The sequence below is a fragment of the Phaenicophaeus curvirostris genome, chromosome 2, assembly GCF_032191515.1.
Source record: "Phaenicophaeus curvirostris isolate KB17595 chromosome 2, BPBGC_Pcur_1.0, whole genome shotgun sequence".
Taxonomy (NCBI): Eukaryota; Metazoa; Chordata; class Aves; order Cuculiformes; family Cuculidae; genus Phaenicophaeus; species Phaenicophaeus curvirostris.
In genome coordinates this window covers 22,198,335-22,219,374 of record NC_091393.1, presented here as the reverse complement: position 1 = coordinate 22,219,374, position 21,040 = coordinate 22,198,335, and the positions used below count along the sequence as shown (strand labels likewise).

The 21,040-nt window shown below is 40.8% G+C and overlaps 1 protein-coding gene and 1 long non-coding RNA gene across 2 annotated transcripts in view; one reads left to right on the top strand and one right to left on the bottom strand.

Moving 5' to 3' along the window:
* Nucleotides 1–2,602: 2,602 nt before the first annotated feature.
* The window catches only part of KLHL31 (kelch like family member 31), a 243,792-nt gene continuing 225,354 nt past the window's right edge, over nucleotides 2,603–21,040 (bottom strand). The window contains exons 2-3 of the mRNA XM_069851516.1: nucleotides 11,212–12,415; nucleotides 2,603–9,280 (exon numbers count right to left, since the gene is read on the bottom strand). Of these exons, the coding sequence (XP_069707617.1) occupies nucleotides 8,548–9,280; nucleotides 11,212–12,383 (1,905 nt within the window). The 5' untranslated portion in view covers nucleotides 12,384–12,415 and the 3' untranslated portion in view covers nucleotides 2,603–8,547. The remainder of the gene's footprint in view (nucleotides 9,281–11,211; nucleotides 12,416–21,040) is intronic.
* On the top strand, nucleotides 15,366–20,130 carry LOC138717749 (uncharacterized). The gene is made up of 2 exons (XR_011336932.1): nucleotides 15,366–15,513; nucleotides 19,252–20,130. It is a non-coding gene; the product is annotated as an uncharacterized lncRNA (long non-coding RNA).

Genomic DNA, 21,040 nt, shown 5'->3' with positions numbered 1-21,040 from the left:
TAAAATAAGGACATAGTAAGCTCTGGGATGTATCTGTAATATAGAAAAATAAGTTTTCTCAGACTCTTGAGTAACAAAGAAAATATAAGAAAGAAAGGAACAAACTAATTTCTACTTTAATCCATTTTTTAATTTTATTTTGGTGATAGTGGGAGATAACACATTTGCCAAGACGTGCTTAAACTTTTTTCTCTTTTTTATCATGTCTAATTGTGAGCTGTGCATTTTTTGGCAGCTTTTACTACACAGATTCATGGCTTGACTCCTGTATTTTGCCCCCTCAGAATCATTCCTGAATTTTGATCTGCTCAACTTTAGCTCCTGGCAATGATATATATTTTTCTTTACTTTTATGTTCTTTATTTTGGCATTACGTAACATATTCTTTCCACTCCTACTACCTGGTCTGCTTTGAAGACTATAACCAGAATATGAATGACCTGCCAGTTCAGAAAGACATCTTAAATTATTGTGGTACTCTGTTAGTTTCTATCTTTTTCTTTGCAGACAAGCCCTGGATGATCAATTTACTGACTGCTTTCAATAACAGATCACAGATACTTGTGTTGCTGTAGAAGATTTGGTTGGAAATGGAACCTTTCTTCCCTGTTCCCCTCTCTAGCTTCAGGAAGAAGTCATCTAAAAATGACTTATGCCAGTATCATATTGTTTAGCCTTTTTGTGGTGGGGACATAGCAATGTCACATCAGCTTTACTTCCTCTATGGAGTCAAGACTTGTGTGCTACTTAGCCCAGGAAGAGACCAAGGGAGAGCCTTGATCTTCTCTTTCTGCACAAGAACAATTGCAGTCCCGCTCAGATTGTTGTGATCTTGGCTGGGTTTTCTTTATAGACAATAAACTTTTGGTTAAAGCAAGTGAATAACATAGCTCTTTCTACAGCTTATGCCTCCACGCAAAGAAATCTCTTTATGCCAAGCAAAGAAACTTTTTTTTTTCTGGCAATGGCATTATTTGCATGAAAGGACACACTTGAGACAATCAAGATTCAAGTCCAGAGTCTGAGGATTGTTGAGAAATGATTTACTGATATATGCCAACTCATGCTTGCTGGGCAGTTCTGCACCTACGTTCCCTGAATCTTTTGCTTTCTGAATTACACTTCTAACCAGGTGAAGTATAAAAGCAGTCTTGAAAGATATATTTATTCCTCAAGAAGTTTTTTCACTGCTTTCTGTACACTATCATAGAGTCACAGAATGGTTGAGGAGGGAAGACAACAGAGTCATGACCTCCAGATTTGAGGCATAAGTAAGCACACCCACAAGCATACATAGCAGATTTTCAGGTGCCCTAATGAGCCCAACTCCTGCTCGAGATGTGGATGGGTCCTGGCTGATGGCTCACCTGGCTGTGAGCAGCCATAAGGCAGCCTGGTTAGGAGGGGAAAGTTCTGGAACAGAAGAAATTGTCTGCTGAAAATTATTAAAAGAGAAAGTCTTGTCGGCCTGGGATTATGAGCCTGGTGACTGAGCCTGGGAACCACAAGTATCCTTGAAAGGTGCAGCCATGGACCTAGAAACCAGAGGCACCCTGAGGTACCACTGACAAGCACGAAAACAAACGACTGTTATGGCAACTTATCATCTGAGAAGGTGGGGAATAGCTTGGAAAAATAAGATTGCTCTGAAAGAACACAGAACAGCATCATCTATTAGCTATTATAGATGAAAAACAGAAATTACCAGCACCTGTTGGTTGCTTAATGTAGGTTGTCATATACCTACTCTCTGTTATGTCTCTGTTATAAGAAGGAATTAATTTTTATTCAAAATAGAGCCTCTCTCTCTGAGAACTTCCCAGATGAATCCCACATAAACTTTCCACGAGCTCATGGACTCTCAGTGGGGATACCCAGCTGATTCCAGACTGTGATGTGGATCTGCTTTGAAGGGAGACTCTGTTATCTTACTGCTTGAGTCTGTCATCTCCTCTTTTGGGATGGCTGGGTGTCCCCCTTGGAATTGTTTTTTCCTTTTGTGATGCTCTGCCTCCTTCTGAAATCTAATTTGTTTCATATCAATATTATTTTTGTTTATATAAGTAATCTATCAGAAGTATAGCTGCTGTTATATTGTTGATAAGTTTTCTCTACTAGGAAAAAGGAACCCACGGTTGCTACCCTTTACACAACTGCAGGATGGGTATCCCTTCAGGTCACAACTTCTGCTGGATGCCACATCATGCTTTAATCCAAAACCTTTGGTGGCAAAACATGGGAAATGCTTTTTGTTACTCACAACCATCCAAATGAAACATGTTGAAGTCTTAATCAGTCATCTGATCTATCATCATTTTTGTCAGGCATTTTGATTATGACAAATGACTGTGAAATTCAGTGTTACAAGCCAAGTTGTTGTCCTTGTAATAAAAGGCAAGAGATAAAAATGGCTCCAGTGTCACACTCTGTAGCTTATTGTGAAGGTGGTTTGACAGCCTGGGTGTAAAAAACATTCCAGTTGGCTGATATGAAAGCGAGGATCAGCACAGGGCTCAGAAAACAAAGCATATTTCAACTGCAACCAGGCGTTCATCGGAAAGACAGTCTCGCAGTTTCCAACTGATTTTACAATAAGAATAAATTGTTTGCACTGTGTGTCAACAGTTTTATTCAAAGCATACAATGAAAAAAACCCAACATGCTGTTATTCCTCTTAATGACAACTGCTGCACCACAAATTTTAATTTTTAAGTAGTAACATTCACACATTACACTTACAGATTTTTTTTTTCTGTTGAAATGTGTTCCCTTGTGTTGTCACAGTCCATCCTTAAAGTGTATAATTAGAAAACCTGTTTGCCTAAGCAGTATGTTTAACCCTTATAAGCCAGGTAAATGCTTTATACAAATAAGTTAGATTTTTAACTTTTCTTGTTGGCAACAAAATGGCCATGGCAGCAACTAGCGTAACGTTCTGTTTATCGAAATGTGTATGTTCCCATTCTTACCAACAGAAATAGACTGTGTACTCCTCATAAGTTTTATTTTTATTGAAAATTTAGTTTTCATTGAGACAGCAATGAACTCATACTAGCCTTTTGCATTGCAAAACTCATCTGATATTAACTGAATGTCTCACAAAAGCTATATAGAAGTGCATGTAGTTTCCTTTATTCTTCCTGGGAACAGAGCTCTGAGCAGTGCCACACTTGCAAATGAGCACCAGGGGCTCATTTTTGACCCCCTTTTCCCCTAAAAGTCATTGCAGTGTCCTTTTCTTTATTGTGGTTACTAGTGATGGGATTTTTTAAATTAGATTCACAAATGAGCTTTAGTGTGCCATTTGCATCTGTGCATCTTTTTTGGTGCCTCGTGAGCCTTTGGGTGATGGACTAGAAAACAGAAAATAAAAGGGACAAGAGATCCTCCTCTTGCATGGAGGAGTCAGAATACAAATCTGTGCATCACAATGTGTTTGATTACTTATACAAAGTAGGCCATTAACAAAAGGATGAGAAGATTCATTGCAGAAAGATCAGGAGACTATAGTAGGACTATTGGCTTCAACTGCCTTCTCCAGGTAGGTAGATACAGAGTTTGAAAAAGATCTCCCAGCCTGGGTAAACTTGGATAAAATGGATTGAAAATTCAATTCAACTAAGAACTCAATTTACAGGCAATTGAAAATTGAGTCTTGCTTTTCAGAAGAAAGGATGGGCCACCTCGGTTAGGTAACAAGAAGAAAGGCTGCATATGGAAAGGTGTATGTTGAAGCAGGTACTTCCTTCCAGCAAGTATTTCTCAAATGGGAACAAAATCATAGCCTGCTGAGTGTGCAAAGGGGCTCCATCTTCCCCTTTCCACTGACCGGAGCTACTTGCATCTCCCATCCTGTGAGTTGCACAAAAGCCTTTGGGGCATACAGAGGATTTCATTGATCAGCCAACCCAAAGGAAATAATCCTTGTGGGGAAATCTAGTCATGTGCCTGCATGGTAAGTGGGTAGTTGAATGGTGATACGGAGGATTATTATAATACCTCCGTGTTGGCTTTTATTGGACATGGATACTGGTCTAGCCATGGATTTAGTTCTTGTATGTTAATTTTCCAAACATAAGCCCGTGAGACTAAGTGCACATAGGAGAAGTCTCACTGCATTCAAGAATGCACACATGCTCATACAACTATTTGTTTGACTGTTGGGTTTTCAATCAGAATCACCAAACCCAGCTCTGTTACCAGTGAAAAACTCCCCCTAAAAAGCCAGTATGGGTTTGGAAAGAGTTAAAACTGCGGGATCAACTAATCTATGTTTCAAGACAATACAAAGCATGGTCTTATTCCGTCATTTCATTCATCATGTACTTTTTCCTGCAAGAATTGCCATTTTAAAATCTCAACACAAACAAAAACACTTTCCCACATCTCATAGCTTTGGTTGATGCTATTTTTTTTCTGCTTCCCTCTTTGACCAGCTACAAGTTGGCACTTGACCTTACTGAACTCTTGACTGAACCACGGATTATCTTGTGGGTTAACTTTGGGAAGAGATGAAATGATCACGATCTCATCTTGACTAAGAACTAAGCACGAAATCCTCCTTTCAGCATAACTTTCCAACAGTAAGATCCTCACTCACAACCTTGTAACACACTCTCCCATGCACCTACACAAGCATGAATAAACAAGAAAACAAAACATTATCAAACTGTTTCACTCAGAGACTGAAAAAAACTTATTTTCAGACTTGAATTCCTTGGAAGCACAGATGTTGGCTATAAAATGCATGGGCATAAGGAATTTTGAAGATTACAGCATATATTAGTTTATTTTTTCACTATTAGTATAGCATTAAAGATGATCCCTGTAGTGTTTTAACAATCTGCATCTCAGACAGTTGGAAGCCCGCTGCTCTACGTAATATTATCATACACAGAACTTCCTAAACTGCATTTTAAAATTTCTTTCTGGGATATACAATATTTCAAGTTCAACTGAGATGTTGTTATTAAACATCTGGAGATTGAAAATACCACACCGGACAATGAAAGAACACTGTCCCCAAAACCACAACATACAAATCAATTTTCACAGTTCTAACAAAACAAGATTGTACATAAAAATGTCACAAATAGCTCAGTACATCGGTATGATCAAAATAATATTAAGTCCAGCTGATATTGTCACATATTAAGGGCCAAATCCTGGCTCAATGTGCAGTTGAAGCCTAAACAGATGCTTAGAGAAGATAATATAAAGCTACAGTGAAGTGCCATACTGGTAACAACCCCATTTATTAATCTACCTAAGATTTTTGGCCTGAAGTAGGTACCTACTTTGTGCTACGGAAGGACCACGTGGCCAGTGGTGCTTGGATCCTGTCCTAGGACGCATCTTTAGGGACTTGTCATGGCCAAGGATGGTGGAGGCTGAGAAGCAGCCTTCCTTCTGGGCTTGACAGATCTAGCAGGCATCTATGTCCACGGTTCTGCGAGAATTTGGCCAAGAGTTCGAAATCCTGTACATCTTATTCAGTTGTTCCAGCGGAACTTTTTTTTTTTTTGTGAGTAAGATGAAAAGGATTTGGCCCCCAAAGTTTTTAACCCTTTAAGTAGTAAGAGAGTAGATTCATTGCACTTAGCCCATCATTCATAAATACCCTTCTACTTGAAAACAGAAGATGGTTGTTGATATATAGGGAGTGTTAGCTCACAAAGAGGAAAGTGTGCTGTGACATCTGACTACTCATAGCATTCTGGAACTCGATTCAAAAAGGGGAAGAGAGATGCTTGCATTTGATGGAATTTTTTTCAGCGCTTGTCTGGGGCCAAAATTATTCCTTCTTCAGCTCCTAAGTACCACCTCACCTTAGAAATACTAAATAATTAGACCATTAGAAATACTAAATAATTAGACGATTCATACAGCCATAATTGCGTATGTGTATGTGTGTCTTCATTGGACTGGTGATAGATAATCAACTTCATCTAACAGTATTAAGAATTTGCAACAAAAATATTGGAGCACATAGATTTTTCAGAGTTTTTAAAATACACAATCATGACTTTTGTCATCCATGAGAATGCTTTTGGGGGCTGGAATGAGCAAGAAGGGCATTTTTTATTTAAAACAAAAGTAATATTACTCAGACAATTCCATGTTTTGTCTTGTGACTGTGGATTTGAATTATCATTATACAAATTAAATGGGAAAAAGGATAACTGTGTGCTAATTAAATCAATCAATCCTATATGACAGTGCTACTTTCACCAAAAGTCATTGCAGCAGAGTATATTCTAATAACGTGCAGCACTTAGAAATAGAATTTGGGATTTAAAATTGTGTCGTCGGGATGCAGACATGAACTCTAAGTTAGAACTGGAAAACAAGACAGAGTACCATGGAACTTAATCCCAACCAACAGAGTGAATTACTCCTTCTCTAATCCTCTGTCATGCTCATGCTGATGCTCAACGTGTAACTGCAACAAAGCTACAAAGAGCAGAGCATAAATCCTGAAAATGCTTGCCTCAAGAGTATCTGCACTTACAGATAATTTTGTAGTGTTCCCCTTTTGCAAACAAGATAAAAACCTGGATGCCATGCAAATATTGCTAAAAACGTGCCTTCTCATTGGCACTGGGGCCAGGAGGCGTCAGCAATAGTCTGAGGGAAATGCTCATGAAGCCTCTATGAATTGATTAAGGTGAGTGAACTTCTACTCTTTTGGTTATATGACATCCTTGCATTGCTTCACAACAGAAAGATGTAGACATTTCGTGCTGACAGCAGCCCTTTGGTATGAAATTCTCAGGTGACATTATAGGTTGTTTATCCCTTTGGCTAAGGGAATAGGATTAGGTTTCATGCTTAATTATCCAACTGCATGCTGACATTAGGAAGAAAAGTTCTTGGAAGGTAATCTAAATTGAGTATGAGTTCACTCTTCTCAATGGGAAAACTTCACAGACCTCAATAGGCACATTAGTCTAGCCTGTGGACAAATACGAATAGAAGCTCCGTGGTTGGACTCGATGACTCAGTAGGTCTTTTCCAACCTAGTGATTCTATGATTCTATAAACAGGGCTGTAAGGAAGGCTTCAAAAGGACATACTTAGTGGTATACTCTGGAAGATGTTACTTTGGGTGATGCTGTACCTACACCCAGTAAGAAAGATGTTAAGGTATCTCTTTGGTGCTACTAAGGAAAGTCTCTATGATTTCACCCAGTTTTCCCACGATTCACTGTTTTCCACACATATACCCTACTCTTATAGGCATATCCAGCAGTCTTTATTCCATCTTCATTGCTCATTCAACTGGGAATTTGTCAGAATACTGCTGAGAAGGAGCATCTCCACTCTCAAACACCATTGGCCCTTGGCACCTCCTGACATGAACTCAGCTTCCAGATTTTAGCCCTGCTGTGGCGTCTCCTAGCTCCGTGCTCGGGGCAAGGACCTTATTGAACAAGAAGATAACCTAGACAAACATTCCTACACAGACAGGGAGAGTAGAAACAGGAGGACACATCCTGACTGCCCTTCATGCCTTCCACCTGGAGTGCCAGGAGAATCTCCCTGGGGTGAAAAGGAGAATGGAGTGGTGGTTTGCTCCTTGGTGTACACATGGAGGTCAGCATAGAAACCTTGCGGCTGGCCCATCATATCCACAGGAGCTAAGGTATTTTGTGGATTCAGGTCTTGAAAGCCACGTCACAGCATTAAACATGAGAATTACAGGGGTTTGTGGGAGAAGGTAGGGCTCTTTTTCAAACCTCTGAAGGAGAACGTGTCTTGAGAAATTTTCTGTGACTACAACTGCCCCAAAAGGAAAGTATGCACATGCTACATGCTATATTTTTGGGGAATTTGTTTTTTTCCCTTCTGTTTGTCAAAATAGAAAATGTTTGGAAAAGAACAAAACAGGGGAGGTTCAGGCTGAACATTAGGAAGAAAATTTTCACAGAAAGGGTCATTGGGCACTGGCAGAGGCTGCCCAGGGAGGTGGTTGAGTCACCTTCCCTGGAGGTGTTTAAGGCACGGGTGGACGAGGTGCTAAGGGGCATGGTTTAGTGATCGATGGGAATGGTTGGACTCAATGGTCCAATGGGTCTTTTCCAACCTGGTGATTCTATGATTCTATGATCACTTTTATGATAACGTTTGTTGAGATCTATGATTAGCAATATTTGACTTTTGTTTTGGGTTCTGAAAACATTTAAAACACAATATTAAAGAAGCCTCACAACAATCTTCTGAAGCAAGTTCATCTCTATTTTACAGGCAGGGAAACCAAGGCACAAAGAAATTAAACTATTTGCCACAGATAGTACTGTAAGTCAGTGGCAAAGTCAGGAAGTTCTGCAGTGATGAGTTAAATCTCTCTTCCTGCTAAGAAAATTAATCTTATCCCTAATATGCTGTTTCACACCACCTGTATCATGAAAACTGGCCAATTTGCACTGTTTAAACTGTTGCAAAGCCAATAATTTTTTTCCATACAAGCACAGAAATGCTACTTAAAGGGTTAATTATACCGCAGTGCTGGTAAACATTTCTACTTATTGCTAGTTAGACCCGTATTTAAATACTGACTGGGACAGAGGAGACTGAGCTGGCCCTGGACTCCCTTGTCTTGGTGTTGGGCATGGATATTGTACAGCAGGATACACCCACGGTGGCCTCGGGCAGCTCATCTTCCTCCGTCCATTCATTGAGATCTGGGTTATAGCACTGAATGCACTTCTTATACTTTTTCTCTATTTCATTCCAGCCACCCACTAAGTAAATCTTCCCGTTAAGGGTGGAGGCACCGGCCGTACTAACTCCAGTTTGAAGCGGCGCCACGTAACTCCACTGCCCCGTGTAAGGGCTGTAACACTCCACGGGGAGCACGTCAACCCTTTCGGCTCGCCCTCCCAGCTGAGACCCCCCCATGACGTACACCCTCTCCAGAAGGGACACCGCGCAGTGCCACCCTCTCGGGGTGCTGAGGCTGGATTTATCCTGCCAGCTATCTTTGCTGGGGTCATACATGCACACGGAGCGAGAGTAGGCGTTATTAATGTAACCTCCTGTCACCAGGATCTGACCATCCACCACGGCGCTGGCGTGGCAGCACCTGGGCACCTCCAGGGGCGCCTTCATCTGCCAGTGGTTAGTTGCGGGTACGTAGCATTCAATCGAGGAGAGGCACCCCTCGGAATTGCGACCACCCACTGCAAACAGGAGGCCATTGAACACGTTCAGGCTAAAGTGGGTGCGCCGCTGATTCATGTTTGCCAGGTGAATCCAGGTGTTGAAACGAGGATCATATCTGAAAGCATTAAAAGAAGAGGGTAACTGTCTCACATACCGCTCAGCTGATTTCCATCATCCTTTCTCTGTCCCACTGCAGCTGCAGAGTTGCTAAAATTTTAGCTATTCATTTAGTCCGCTAGAAGTCAGTAGAATGAAACTGGCATTCCTGGTTAAATTTCCAAATAAATTTACTTTTTGATTGGAGAAAAAAATTTGTATCATTCAAACCTGGTATTATAGTAATGGTTGGACTCGATGATCCAGTGGATCTTTTCCAACCTGGTGATTCTATGATTCTATGATGATTCTATTTCAATAAAGTAAATCTGTTCTTTTCTGTAATTCGATTTTGTAGAATAACCTCATTAGGATATCGGAAAGAGATACTTTCAGCACACAATAGAAATTTTAGAAGGTTTTTTTTTTTGCAGTTCACACCTACAGCAAAGATGTCAAAATTTACTTAAGAGAGTTCTGAAAAATGTTAGGTGGTGATTTATGCTTCCATCTTTATAGTGCTTTCTAAATGGTAAGTATTATTTCCCTGCCACTCATACGGAGTAAGAAATATTAACAACTTTCCTTCCTAGCACCATACGTATCTGAAATAACATTCTCTGTCCTTGACACTTAAATGCTCGATTTTGAAGTAGGAAATAGCAAATCACAACTCCTCAAGGGGTCGGTGTGGTATATTAGTAGGACCATACTTTTCTCCTGTTGCAGGCTGAGGTGGCCAGAGAATCACATTAGAGAAAGACTATGGGAAAGTAAATAATCATTGTTAGCTGTCATACTGCATTGTCAGCTGCGGCTCTGAAAGCCAGTCCAGAGACATCCTGATGTAAAGTGACGTGCTTGATATTAATAGCAGAACAGGGAGCGGAATTCATTCAGCCATGGACTATGAAGACTCCCCTATCTCCTTCCCACCACCAAGGTGTTCACCAAGCACAAAACTTCTTGTGAGACTATGAGGCACAGCTTAAAAGCAAAAGATCGGGAGAGCAAAAACGTAATCTCCTGTATGCAATACATTTTTCTGACAAAGTGATTGCACAGTAAAAATTATCTAGAGCAGGTTCCTTATTCCTTAGCTTTGCATGTTGCATGATGTCTTCAGGAGAAATTATCTGAATGTTCCCTCTGGGAGCAAGAAAGGAAGCACTGGTAGGACTGTGGCTGCGTATTGCCATTGCATGTCCACAGTCTTTCAGAAAAAGCTGAGTCGTCTCACCTCCAGCCTTTACTTCCAGCTATTGTGGGTCATCAGCTTTTAGGCTGAACTATTTAACAACTAGTACCATGCATTAGCCAATGCGTTCCTCTGACCTTGCTATCACCAGTGCAAGCTGTGGATGCCTATAGATAAGAACTGTAATATTTCAGAAGTGAGGTACTATTTGGAGTACCCTGTAGAAGTGAAATATAGCTTTCAAGAGATGGTGACATTGTTTCTAAAAATCTCAATAAATAAAAAAGCAAAAGGATATGAAATGCAGTATGAAAGCTGCTGAAAACGTGGTGGATGGTGCATAGAAAATGAAGAGTATAATATCTAAAAGGTGTTCTGCAGAACTTCCTGTGAGGTTCAGAAGCTCTTGAAATTTGAAGTCTTACTTTGTCTGACTTGGTGCATTTTACTGGTACCTTAGAACACCCCAGAACTTCCTATGTTCCTATTTATTTCCTCCACTCTTTCTTTTTTCTGTCTTCCTCACTTCTCATTGTGCATGTGTAACCATGGTGAAGCTTTTGCATTACTTCAGTTGCATATTTCTGTTCATTCAAACTTTAATACAGAATAGCATCCACACCTCATCCACACCCCATCTGCTTTCTATTTATCTGAGCAGTTCACACTGCACATCACAAACCAGTTTGGTCTATCTACCTGCATCGCGTGGAAATGATCTCTCCATCCCTTTTAAATAAATAACCAGGTACCTGCAGAAATTGCTGACTGCATGCTTGGCTTGGTTCCTGGCATCATTCTGGTCTTCTCCACCAGCCACATAGAGAAATCCATCCATCACTGTTACACACTGATTAAAACTTTTAGCAGGCATTTCGCTCAGCTTCTTCCATCCGTTTTCGGGATCTCTGTATAAGATGTCTCTGCTAAGAGACTTTTCTGTTAGAGCAGGGCGTCCCCCAACAGTAACTAAGACTCTGAAGCCTCCACGGATCCTTGTTCTTCTGGACTGCAATGTATTCTGGTGGTAAGGAAGCAAATGATAGTTCATGGCATCCACTAGGAGCTTATGGCAGTCGGCATCTTGCATCATTCTCGGCACAGTCTGAACATAATTGACGAGGTCTTGAGCTGAGATGGTGCCAAAACGGATATTACCTAAGAGATCGGCAGCAAACTTTACTCTTTTTTGGTCAAATTCCAGCCATTTAATTGCAATCTGGAATGCAACAATTTCAGAAGGCAACTGCAAGTCATCATCTGCAAGAAGTTCATTAATCTGATCAAAAGTAAGTTTTAAGAACTGATCCGTTTCTGAAAATTCAATGAAGTTGTCTCTAATAAATTTGTGCGCTGCTTCCTTGGTTGTTTTTAGTCCGTATGTTTCCGCGATATTGGCAATGTACATACAATTCTCAACACTGATTTCTTGGATTAGAAAATCACAGCACATCTTTACAAGGGTATGAATCTGTAGATAAATTGCTGTGGAAATAATACTACCTATTGTGTAAAGTGAGAGAGTTAGTTTTCCTGTGTAAGCATAGGTGATAACAGTAGCTAGACCCAACGGGGATACATCATTGAGGTCTACTCTTTGAGTGGAGGGATCTTTCTTTAGGATGTTGTGAAAGTAGTCACTGCTTGAAGCCATCACCACCTTATGAACATTGAAGGATTTAGTTTTGGTACTGATAGTCAAATCACAAAGAAAATTTTCCTGTCTCATTCTGCTTAGACCCTCCAAGAGATTTGGGCTATATAGTGGGTCAGAAACTTCAGATGAGATGCAGCTGAAACCATTTCCTCCATCCAAGAGTCCATTTAAGCCATTTAGTTTACTGAGGGGCCCATCTTCCACAATTATAGTCATTTCATTTATATCTGCTTTGTTCTTCTTCACATTCTTCTTCTTAGGCGCCATGACTGCAATGAAATATTACAGTCAAGAGTTTGCTAAAAATAGAATTAAAACATTTAGAGCTACACTGAAGTTGTGAAATTTAATAGCAGAGTGATTATGTAACAAATCTAACATTTGTCAATACATATAAATGCCACAAAAACAAAATAGATACGATAATCTATCTTCCTAAGAACTATTATGCTGTCCTAGGTTGTAGTGCGAGTACTTATTAATGGCAATGGATACTCAAATTGTGAAGAATGCACCTAGAAGCAATTCCTTTTTTTTTTACAGTAGTAAGATCATAAAAATAACATTCCCCCACTGTCTCCACATTCAAAGAGCTAAATTATATTCCTAAAAAATCAATTAATTTTCTCAAGTGCAAAATTCTATAAACACACATTTAAATCAGCTTGGCTCTAGATTTGGATTCATTAGTCTGAAGCACAGGAACGCAACGGGGCCCCAACACTGCTCGTCCGTACTCCAGGGTCAGTACAGACTTACAGGTGAGCTCAGAATGTGAGCAGAAGACATTAAGAATAGGAGAAATTCTTAAAAAAAAAAAAAAAGGTGAATATTAGTATGATGTCATGTCAGTTTTAGATTTGAGATCTGCTCCAAATTGCTTCCAGAATCTTGTAACTTTTCATTCTCTAGATGGGTGACATTGGACTTCCCGTGCCAGATTCACAGATACCTTCTACCCATAACACACTTTGCTTGCTTTTCACTATCAGTAATTTGAAACTCAGAATGCTACTTTTAGGATTTTGTGGAAATTTAGGAAGAGGAGATGATGTCTAATTTATATTTGAAAAAACATCTCGCAAATTCTAGCAGGACACATTATTTTCAACAAGTTCTTTATGTGTGAAGGTAGTGATTACTCCCACACAGCTATGTTAAAGCAGATGCTGTACTTAAACACATCAACATTAGGTGTTCCAGCTCTTGCTGAAACAAAGAGCCAAGAGTGCAATACAATGTGAGACAATCCCTAAGAAGTTTTCTAAGGAGTCTAGAGAAGAGCAACGAAGCTGGTGAAGGGGCCAGAGAACAGGCCTTATGAGGAACGGCTGAGAGAGCTGGGGGTGTTTAGCCTGGAGAAGAGGAGGCTGAGGGGAGACCTCATTGCTCTCTACAACTACCTGAAAGGAGGTTGTGGAGAGGAGGGAGCTGGGCTCTTCTCCCAAGTGACAGGGGACAGGACGAGAGGGAATGGCCTCAAGCTCCACCAGGGGAGGTTCAGGCTGGACATTAGGAAAAGCTTTTTCCCAGAAAGAGTCATTGGGCACTGGCAGAGGCTGCCCAGGGAGGTGGTTGAGTCACCTTCCCTGGAGGTGTTTAAGGCACGGGTGGACGAGGTAGAAGGGGCATGGTTTAGTGTTTGATAGGAATGGTTGGACTCGATGATCCAGTGGGTCTTTTCCAACCTGTTATTCTATGATTCTATTTCAAATAAACATATGTATGTGCAAATACACTATGAAAGACAGCAGTGATCTTCAATAACAGAATTAAAAGAGAGTTGCTGAGATCAGAATTCATATATATTCAAATATAGCATATATCCATTGATTTTAAAACAATTCACACCAGCTAATCCTATTTGCCATCCTTGTGTTCATTCATGAAGAAATACTACCTAATGATAAAACAAAGGACTGGATTATTTTAGATAATTTAATAAAGAACTCCAGAAATACTTCAATCTGAAAACTCAGCACATCATCTTTTTATCTTAAGCACACAGCACATAACAAAATGGTAAATTAATTATAGAAAGGAATGGTTGCTGCCTATGAGCACCAGGGTATTTTTTTTTGCTGCTGCTGCAGGGTGACGACCGTGTGCAAAACAGGCAAAGGGAGAAGGCCATGTGTGCCCAAAGTGTCAGTGTCAGCCTGTGCTGACGTGAGCTGCGATCCCTGAAATGTCGCTGTGCCAGCCTGGGGGTCAGCTGCTGCCCAGTTCCCCCCGCGCCGGCTGCATTCCGGGAGCTGCATCTGTTGAGACCTATCAGAGTCACCTCCCAGAATAGCAACCTCCCAGCAGCTTGCCATTTTAAGACAGGTTCAATTGAAGGTATAGCTGGTGTTTTAGTATATTTGGTTGTTTAACGCAACTTCCGTGCAGAAAAACTACAATATTGTAAGTGTTGCGCATATTTCTTGGCAAGGAATAAATGCAGAAGAAAACTTTTGGATGTCTTTGTGTCTTATCCACATAGTCATAGCTTTGCATATTAAGAACCACAACCTTATAGCTGGCAAGGGCATATGTCTTTTGGCAGTCATATTTGTGGTTCTAAATATTTTTAGAGACCCATAACTTAGAAATTTTACTACATGAAGCACACAATGTTTATTACCTCACTGCAATGTCATTGCAGAGCTCATTTAAATACGGGACATTTTAAGCTCTCTATTAAAAAATGTCCACTCTCCAAAGTTTCTCCTGAACAACACTTTTCCACCAGCATAAATGTTATGAGCTAGTTTAGCCTATAAGCACATAAATGACAGGACATGCAAAACCAGTGAAGCAAATCAAACAATCCCACAATAAATCCAAGTTACTGAACTTTGAAAACCCTGGATGGTTTAGCTTTCTATAGCCTGCCCTCACCTAATTTATTTTAGCTTAAGAACGACCCATGGAAAAGGATATTTGAGGTCCCAAACCAATGCATTCAAACAACCTTCCCCCGCTTCTAAAATGCTACTTCTAACCACTGTCAAAGTGAGGAGTTAAAACCCCCTTACCCTTCTCAGCAAAACTGTCCCAGAGCTGTCCAAGAAGCTGTCAGTGAAAATGCCTCTTCCCTGGCAAAATGAGAAGACAAAAAGAAAGGAAAGGTGGCAAAAAAAGGGGGAGAGAAAAATCAGAGGCCACCTGGTAGGTCCCAGCTTGTGGTTTCCAGTGTGACACTTTGCTGTCACAGCGAGCGAAAGAGACTGGAGGCTGCGCTCGGGTGCTCTTTAAAATGACCCCTCCTCTCCGTGCCTGAGCTCAGCTTCCCCAGGCTGCCTGGCCCCTGGGAACGGGGGAACAAGCCTAAACCCTGCAAATGAACAGGTACAAGGGAGGAAAGGGATGGGAAGGTGAAGATGGTAGATCCACAACAGGTAAATTGTCCCAGGTAAGTGCAAGGTGGACGGCTGGGCTCTCAACCTCAAAGCTGGGTGCTTGGGGAAAAGCCAGGATGCTTAGGAAGGAGGAGAGTTTCAGATTATACATAATGACATTGGACATACTCTCATGGTTCACAGTGAGAGTAGTGAGACACAAGAAGAGGTTGCCTAGAGAAGTCATGGATGCCCCATGCCTGGAAGTGTTCAAAGCCAGGTTGGATGGGGCTTTGAGCAACCTGAACTAGTGGAAGATGTCTCATGGCAGGTGGTTGGACCATTCTATGATTGTTTTACTCTACGGTCTAAAATAACTACCAGGAAATACCACTGAAAACCTGGCACTTCAGTTCCTCTTTTCTTAGGATTTTGGTACTTAACTGAGCAGAGGGGAGGAGACTGGCTGATGGGGTTTCGCAACCATGTCCTACTTCTAGAAGCTGCGTCACTGTTTCTGTAAAGACTCACCTCATCTTTCAAGGATACTGACTCACAACCCCTGATATATTTGCAGAGAGATGTAAGCTTTGATCTCCTGTCTCACAGGAGAGTATCCAAACTTGTGGGTTATACTGTACCCCTGAATAGTTTACTCCCACCACTTGCCAGTCAACCTCAGGAATAATGTAAAGCCAAACCTCCACCATCTGAGGAGAATTTCATCCCATGGGAGAGATAAGAGATGTGAGTGACTGCATGGGAAATGAAGGAAATTGGAGGAAGTGGAAGTCAGAGAAAGAAAAGATTTTTCTCTTGGCTCTACATTGTGTGATGCTTCACCTGGTAGATTATTCAATTGCCTTGAGGCTTGGACGGGTTATTACTACTACAGCTGTGAAATAATGCTTGTCATTTTGACCAAAAGGGCATCACTGTGCTAGTGGAGATACAAAAAAGCTACAAGATAAAAACAAAAAACCAGAATGGGGAATGAGAGGCCATCAAACCTGTGAAATGAGAGTGAAGGAGAGGGATGCAGAGCCAAGCATTCCCAACAGCGCCAAGGTAACCAACTTTCCTTCTGAAAGAGGGGAGCATGGCTGTAAAAAATTAAGGACAAAGCCTTACTTTAAGACATGTTTTTAGGAACTTCTTACTATACCATTTTTTTTTTCTCACATGTAGAGTGCCTCAAATATACAACACAGTATAACATCAGTTTACTACGTAGGATGTACTGAGGGATATGGTTTAGTGTTTGATGGGAACGGTTGGACTCGATGATCCGGTGGGTCTCTTCCAACCTGGTTATTCTGTGATTCTGTGATTCTGTGATTCTGTGATGTCATGTATCATCATCTTAATGCATCTCAATATATTTTAATTTATCAGTTCAACTTAATCATACGGAATAATTCCTAGACATTAGGAAGAACTTCTGCACCATGAGGGTGTGTGAGACACTGGAACGAGTTGTCCAGGGAAGCTGAGGCTGCCCCCTCCCTGTGTTCAAGGCCAGGTTGGATGGAGCCTTGGGCAGCCTGGTCTGGTGGGAGGTGTCCCTGCCCATGGCACGGGGGTTGGAACTGAATGGATTTTAAGGTCCCTTCCAACCCGAACTATTCTATGATCATAAAATTCCTTATGTAGACAATTATTCTTACCTTTTTTTTTAAGCTCTGCCTTAACAGGATCAGCTGTAATGGTTTTTACATAAAGAATACATTCCCCACTGCACTTCATGAGTTTTAAGACTTTGTAAAGGTGCATTTCTAAAACAAAACTCTCAACCACACACATGCCAGAGAACCCAAGTTATTCAGCGTTCCCATTTCTAACAGCTTGTGCCCAGACTTTTATCAATTTTTATAATTTTATCATGTCCTAGAAAGTCAGCATTTTTCTGAGAAACAATATATTTTTTCTTTTATTATTATTTCATTTAGTTTTTTTGGGATTTTCTTGGTTCTGCTTTTTTTTTTTTTATGATGAGGACACTTCTCCAGAATGAATACACTATCATGACCTACATAAAAGAAAAAGATCTTTTTAATTTTCATACCATATCTTTAAAATCTACTAGCACATTGTAAAATAAATCTAGGTCTTATTCAGCCTCTACAAATGTGTTTCCAGCATCCTCGTATGATTCAGTGTTGAAAAAAATGCAGAAACAACAATGGGTAAATATTCCCACTGAAAATACAAAACTAATTTTCAGAAAACACTGAACCTGCTTTGAGCTGCACCATCATCTTGTTGGGCGTGCCTTGACATCTCAATGTACTAATGCTGATGGAATCAAACATCTCCCATAGTTCTGAAACTTTGGTTGTATATTAGGGCAACACCCATAAACCCTTTAGTTACTTGGTCTTCAAGATCAGAGGAAAAACACTAGCGTATGTGGCTATTATGCAGCATGCTAGTTGGCCTTGGAAGTAGTCATTCTTATTTTCCATCAATTTGCACACAGTGAAGTCTTTAAAAAAATGAACAGTACCTGGATTAGCTGTAAATCATGATACGTTCTCTAAAATCAAACTTTGATTTAATGCTCTTTAATTTTCACATATTCTTAACATTGTTTCCTTTATATCTTGAAAATAACTCGTTACTTTTCAGATTCTTTCCTTTCCAAAGACACAGATATTAATTACTACAAAATATTTTGACATTGACTGAAGTCCTTGCAATTCAGTTATGAGCTATCTCCTCAATTAAAAGCGGGGAGTACATTTTTTTCTTAAGCTTGTCAAGATGTATCCTTTTAAGTAGGAGTGAATCTCAGTGAAAAAACATTTAGAATCATAGAATCATAGAATAACCAGGTTGGAAGAGACCCACCAGATCATCGAGTCCAACCATTAATTTAATGTGCTTCATAATCATCTGGTCTATGCGAAACACTAAGGGCAATCTTATCAGTCTATGCAGCAGCAGTAGGTCATGTAGTGACGTCTTAACATTTTTAGAGGGGGAAAGTGCAAGCATTTCCAAAAGATTTGTTCTTAGCCCAATAAACAAGAATAATTATTATTTGCTGTAAGTGCATGAGGCAGAATAAGCAACAGGGAAAGTTCACGGCAGCTATAATCATTTTTTCCTAATCCATGCACAGTCATTACTGCACTCTTTCTGGAAAATATAAAGCGTTTCCTTTGAATCGTGCTTTGATGTGGTGGAATGCCAGCATCACAGCCGTGGCCACACGGACATCTACCTTGATCTATTAAAGATGTTAACAAAACCTGGGGTCTGCTTTAGATCATGGCTGCTATGTTTGCTCTGAGCCCTTCATGTATACTCAGTTAAACACTATGTACCTCCTCAGTCCATATTTAATCACTATGATAAATAGTTATGTAAATATCTCTAAATGCATTAATCTAAACGTATTGAGTAATCACACCAATAATGCCTTTAGGGAGGCTGAAGCTCCTTATGCAGGTTGGAGATACTGTGAAAATATACTGAATTTCAGTGGGGACTGTAGTCGTTTCAATGAAAAGTTGGAAAAGAAACGGGTTTTCTTTTTAAGCTGCTGAATAAACTCAAGAACGACTGGATCAAATACACAGGTCTTGATTTCAGAGAAGTTGGCTTTGAGGAGCTGTGTTCAACAAGACACCCAGCTCCAACTTAGTCACTCAGACCTCCCTCTCAAGGCAGATCTCCTCCAGCGCTCAACCACTTGCTCCAAGTTCATTGCTTAATTTTACCCAGCCAAGCTTCTTGCATTGATCCACCCCCTGAAACTCTCACCTCGCTCTTCTCCTCAGCTCACACAAAGTCTATTTCTCTTTCAGATTTCACACTTTCCTCAGAAACTCTCTGAGCCCTAGAAGGAGGGCATGGAGAAGACCCTAGGGATGAGAGACCTCCCACTTGCAAGCCAAGAGGCACAGTTCTCAAGCGTGTGGTGACAGAGCAGTTATTGAAACTATACTTTTGGGTGCAGCAATGCCCCTTCTTCCTAACAGGAGCCTCGCATTGATGCCAAGCAAACAAATCCTCAGAATGATCAGCATTGGCCAGCAGTTTTGAAGGACCAAGTAAACTTGGAATTTTTTCCTCTGCAAGAGTTATGACAGGTGACATGAGAAATGCTGCAGTTAGGCCTCAACATTTTCCTTGATCTAGGAAAGTTTTTGAGTTTTGAAATGCTTTCTTCTTCTTCACTGGCACGAAATCATGATTTTTCAGAATAACTGGGCAGAAGTGCATCAAGGAGATTTTCCTCATCCCAGAAAACCCAGTAATTTAATAACTGAGGCTTTCAAACAACATATAGGAAACCCAGCTTGAATGGCATAATCCACAGGAGAATCTGAGCCCCAGTGTCCCTGCTCCAAGATGACTTTAATCATAATGCTGGTGTGGGCTGAATCTCTCTGCATAACTGACACTTCGTGTAAGTTATTTCCTACTATTAAGGTCAGAAAAATAAACAAAGAGCAACCAGTTGCAGATGGCCGATTTTATGGTATGTTTGATGACGTCTCTATTCACTGTGAAGATGAGTTAAATATTTCTGTGAATACGAGCACGGGAACTGGAGATCCAGCCTACAATTTGATTTGCAGACATGGCTTTTGTTTTGCCATATCTAACCTGAGTGCTGTACCTACTGTATCACACTACTGGCTATTTTGGTTTCTCTGCTAATAAATTTGCTATATGCTGTGCCAAGCTGTAATAAGATCTATTTTGCAAGAGTAGTAACCCTTACATGCCAATACCAGACTCCTGCCTACTTAAAATTTCCCTGTAATTCAGAATGGATTCACCTCTTTTAACACTTGCCATAAACACCACTTTAAACAGTGAAAGGTGGTCTACATATCTATTTTAATTATATCTACACTAACTCCCTAGGGAACACAACAACACAATAGGTTTATTAGGAAGGACTTGCTCATCTTGGACTCTTTCAAGCATGTGCTCAGCCCCAGCAAGTTCCATGGCAGGGATCCTCTTTCAGCTCTGCATTTCACACAGCACCAAGGGACTGATGGCCCTGCGTTTCTCGTGACATTAGGTAAACTACAGAGGAGCCATGCTGAAACTTGCATGGCCTAAAAGCACTCTGTCCCACTCAAAAAACCCCAAAGCATTAGCCATGAGGCTAATGAAAGAAAGGGATGGCTTTTTCAGCTTAAGCGCAGTCTTCACCTACAGGTTGGGGCTGCAGAAGTGCGTCTGTGGGCACCAGTCACATCTTCACAAGCTTGGCCAGGCAACCCCTTCCCTTCTCATAGAATCACAGAATCATAGAATCACCAGGTTGGAAAAGACCCACCGGATCATCGAGTCCAACCATTCCTATCAAACACTAACCCATGCCCCTCAGCGCCTCTTCCACCCATCTCTTTAACACCTCCAGGGAAGGTGACTCAACCACCTCCTTGGGCAGCCTCTGCCAGTGCCCAATGACCCTTTCCATGAAAAAGTTTTTCCTGATGTCCAGCCTAAACCTCCCCTGGTGGAGCTTGGGGCCATTCCCTCTCGTCCTGTCCCCTGTCACTCGGGAGAAGAAGCCAGCACCCTCCTCTCCACAACCTCCTTTCAGGTAGTTGTAGAGAGCAATGAGGTCTC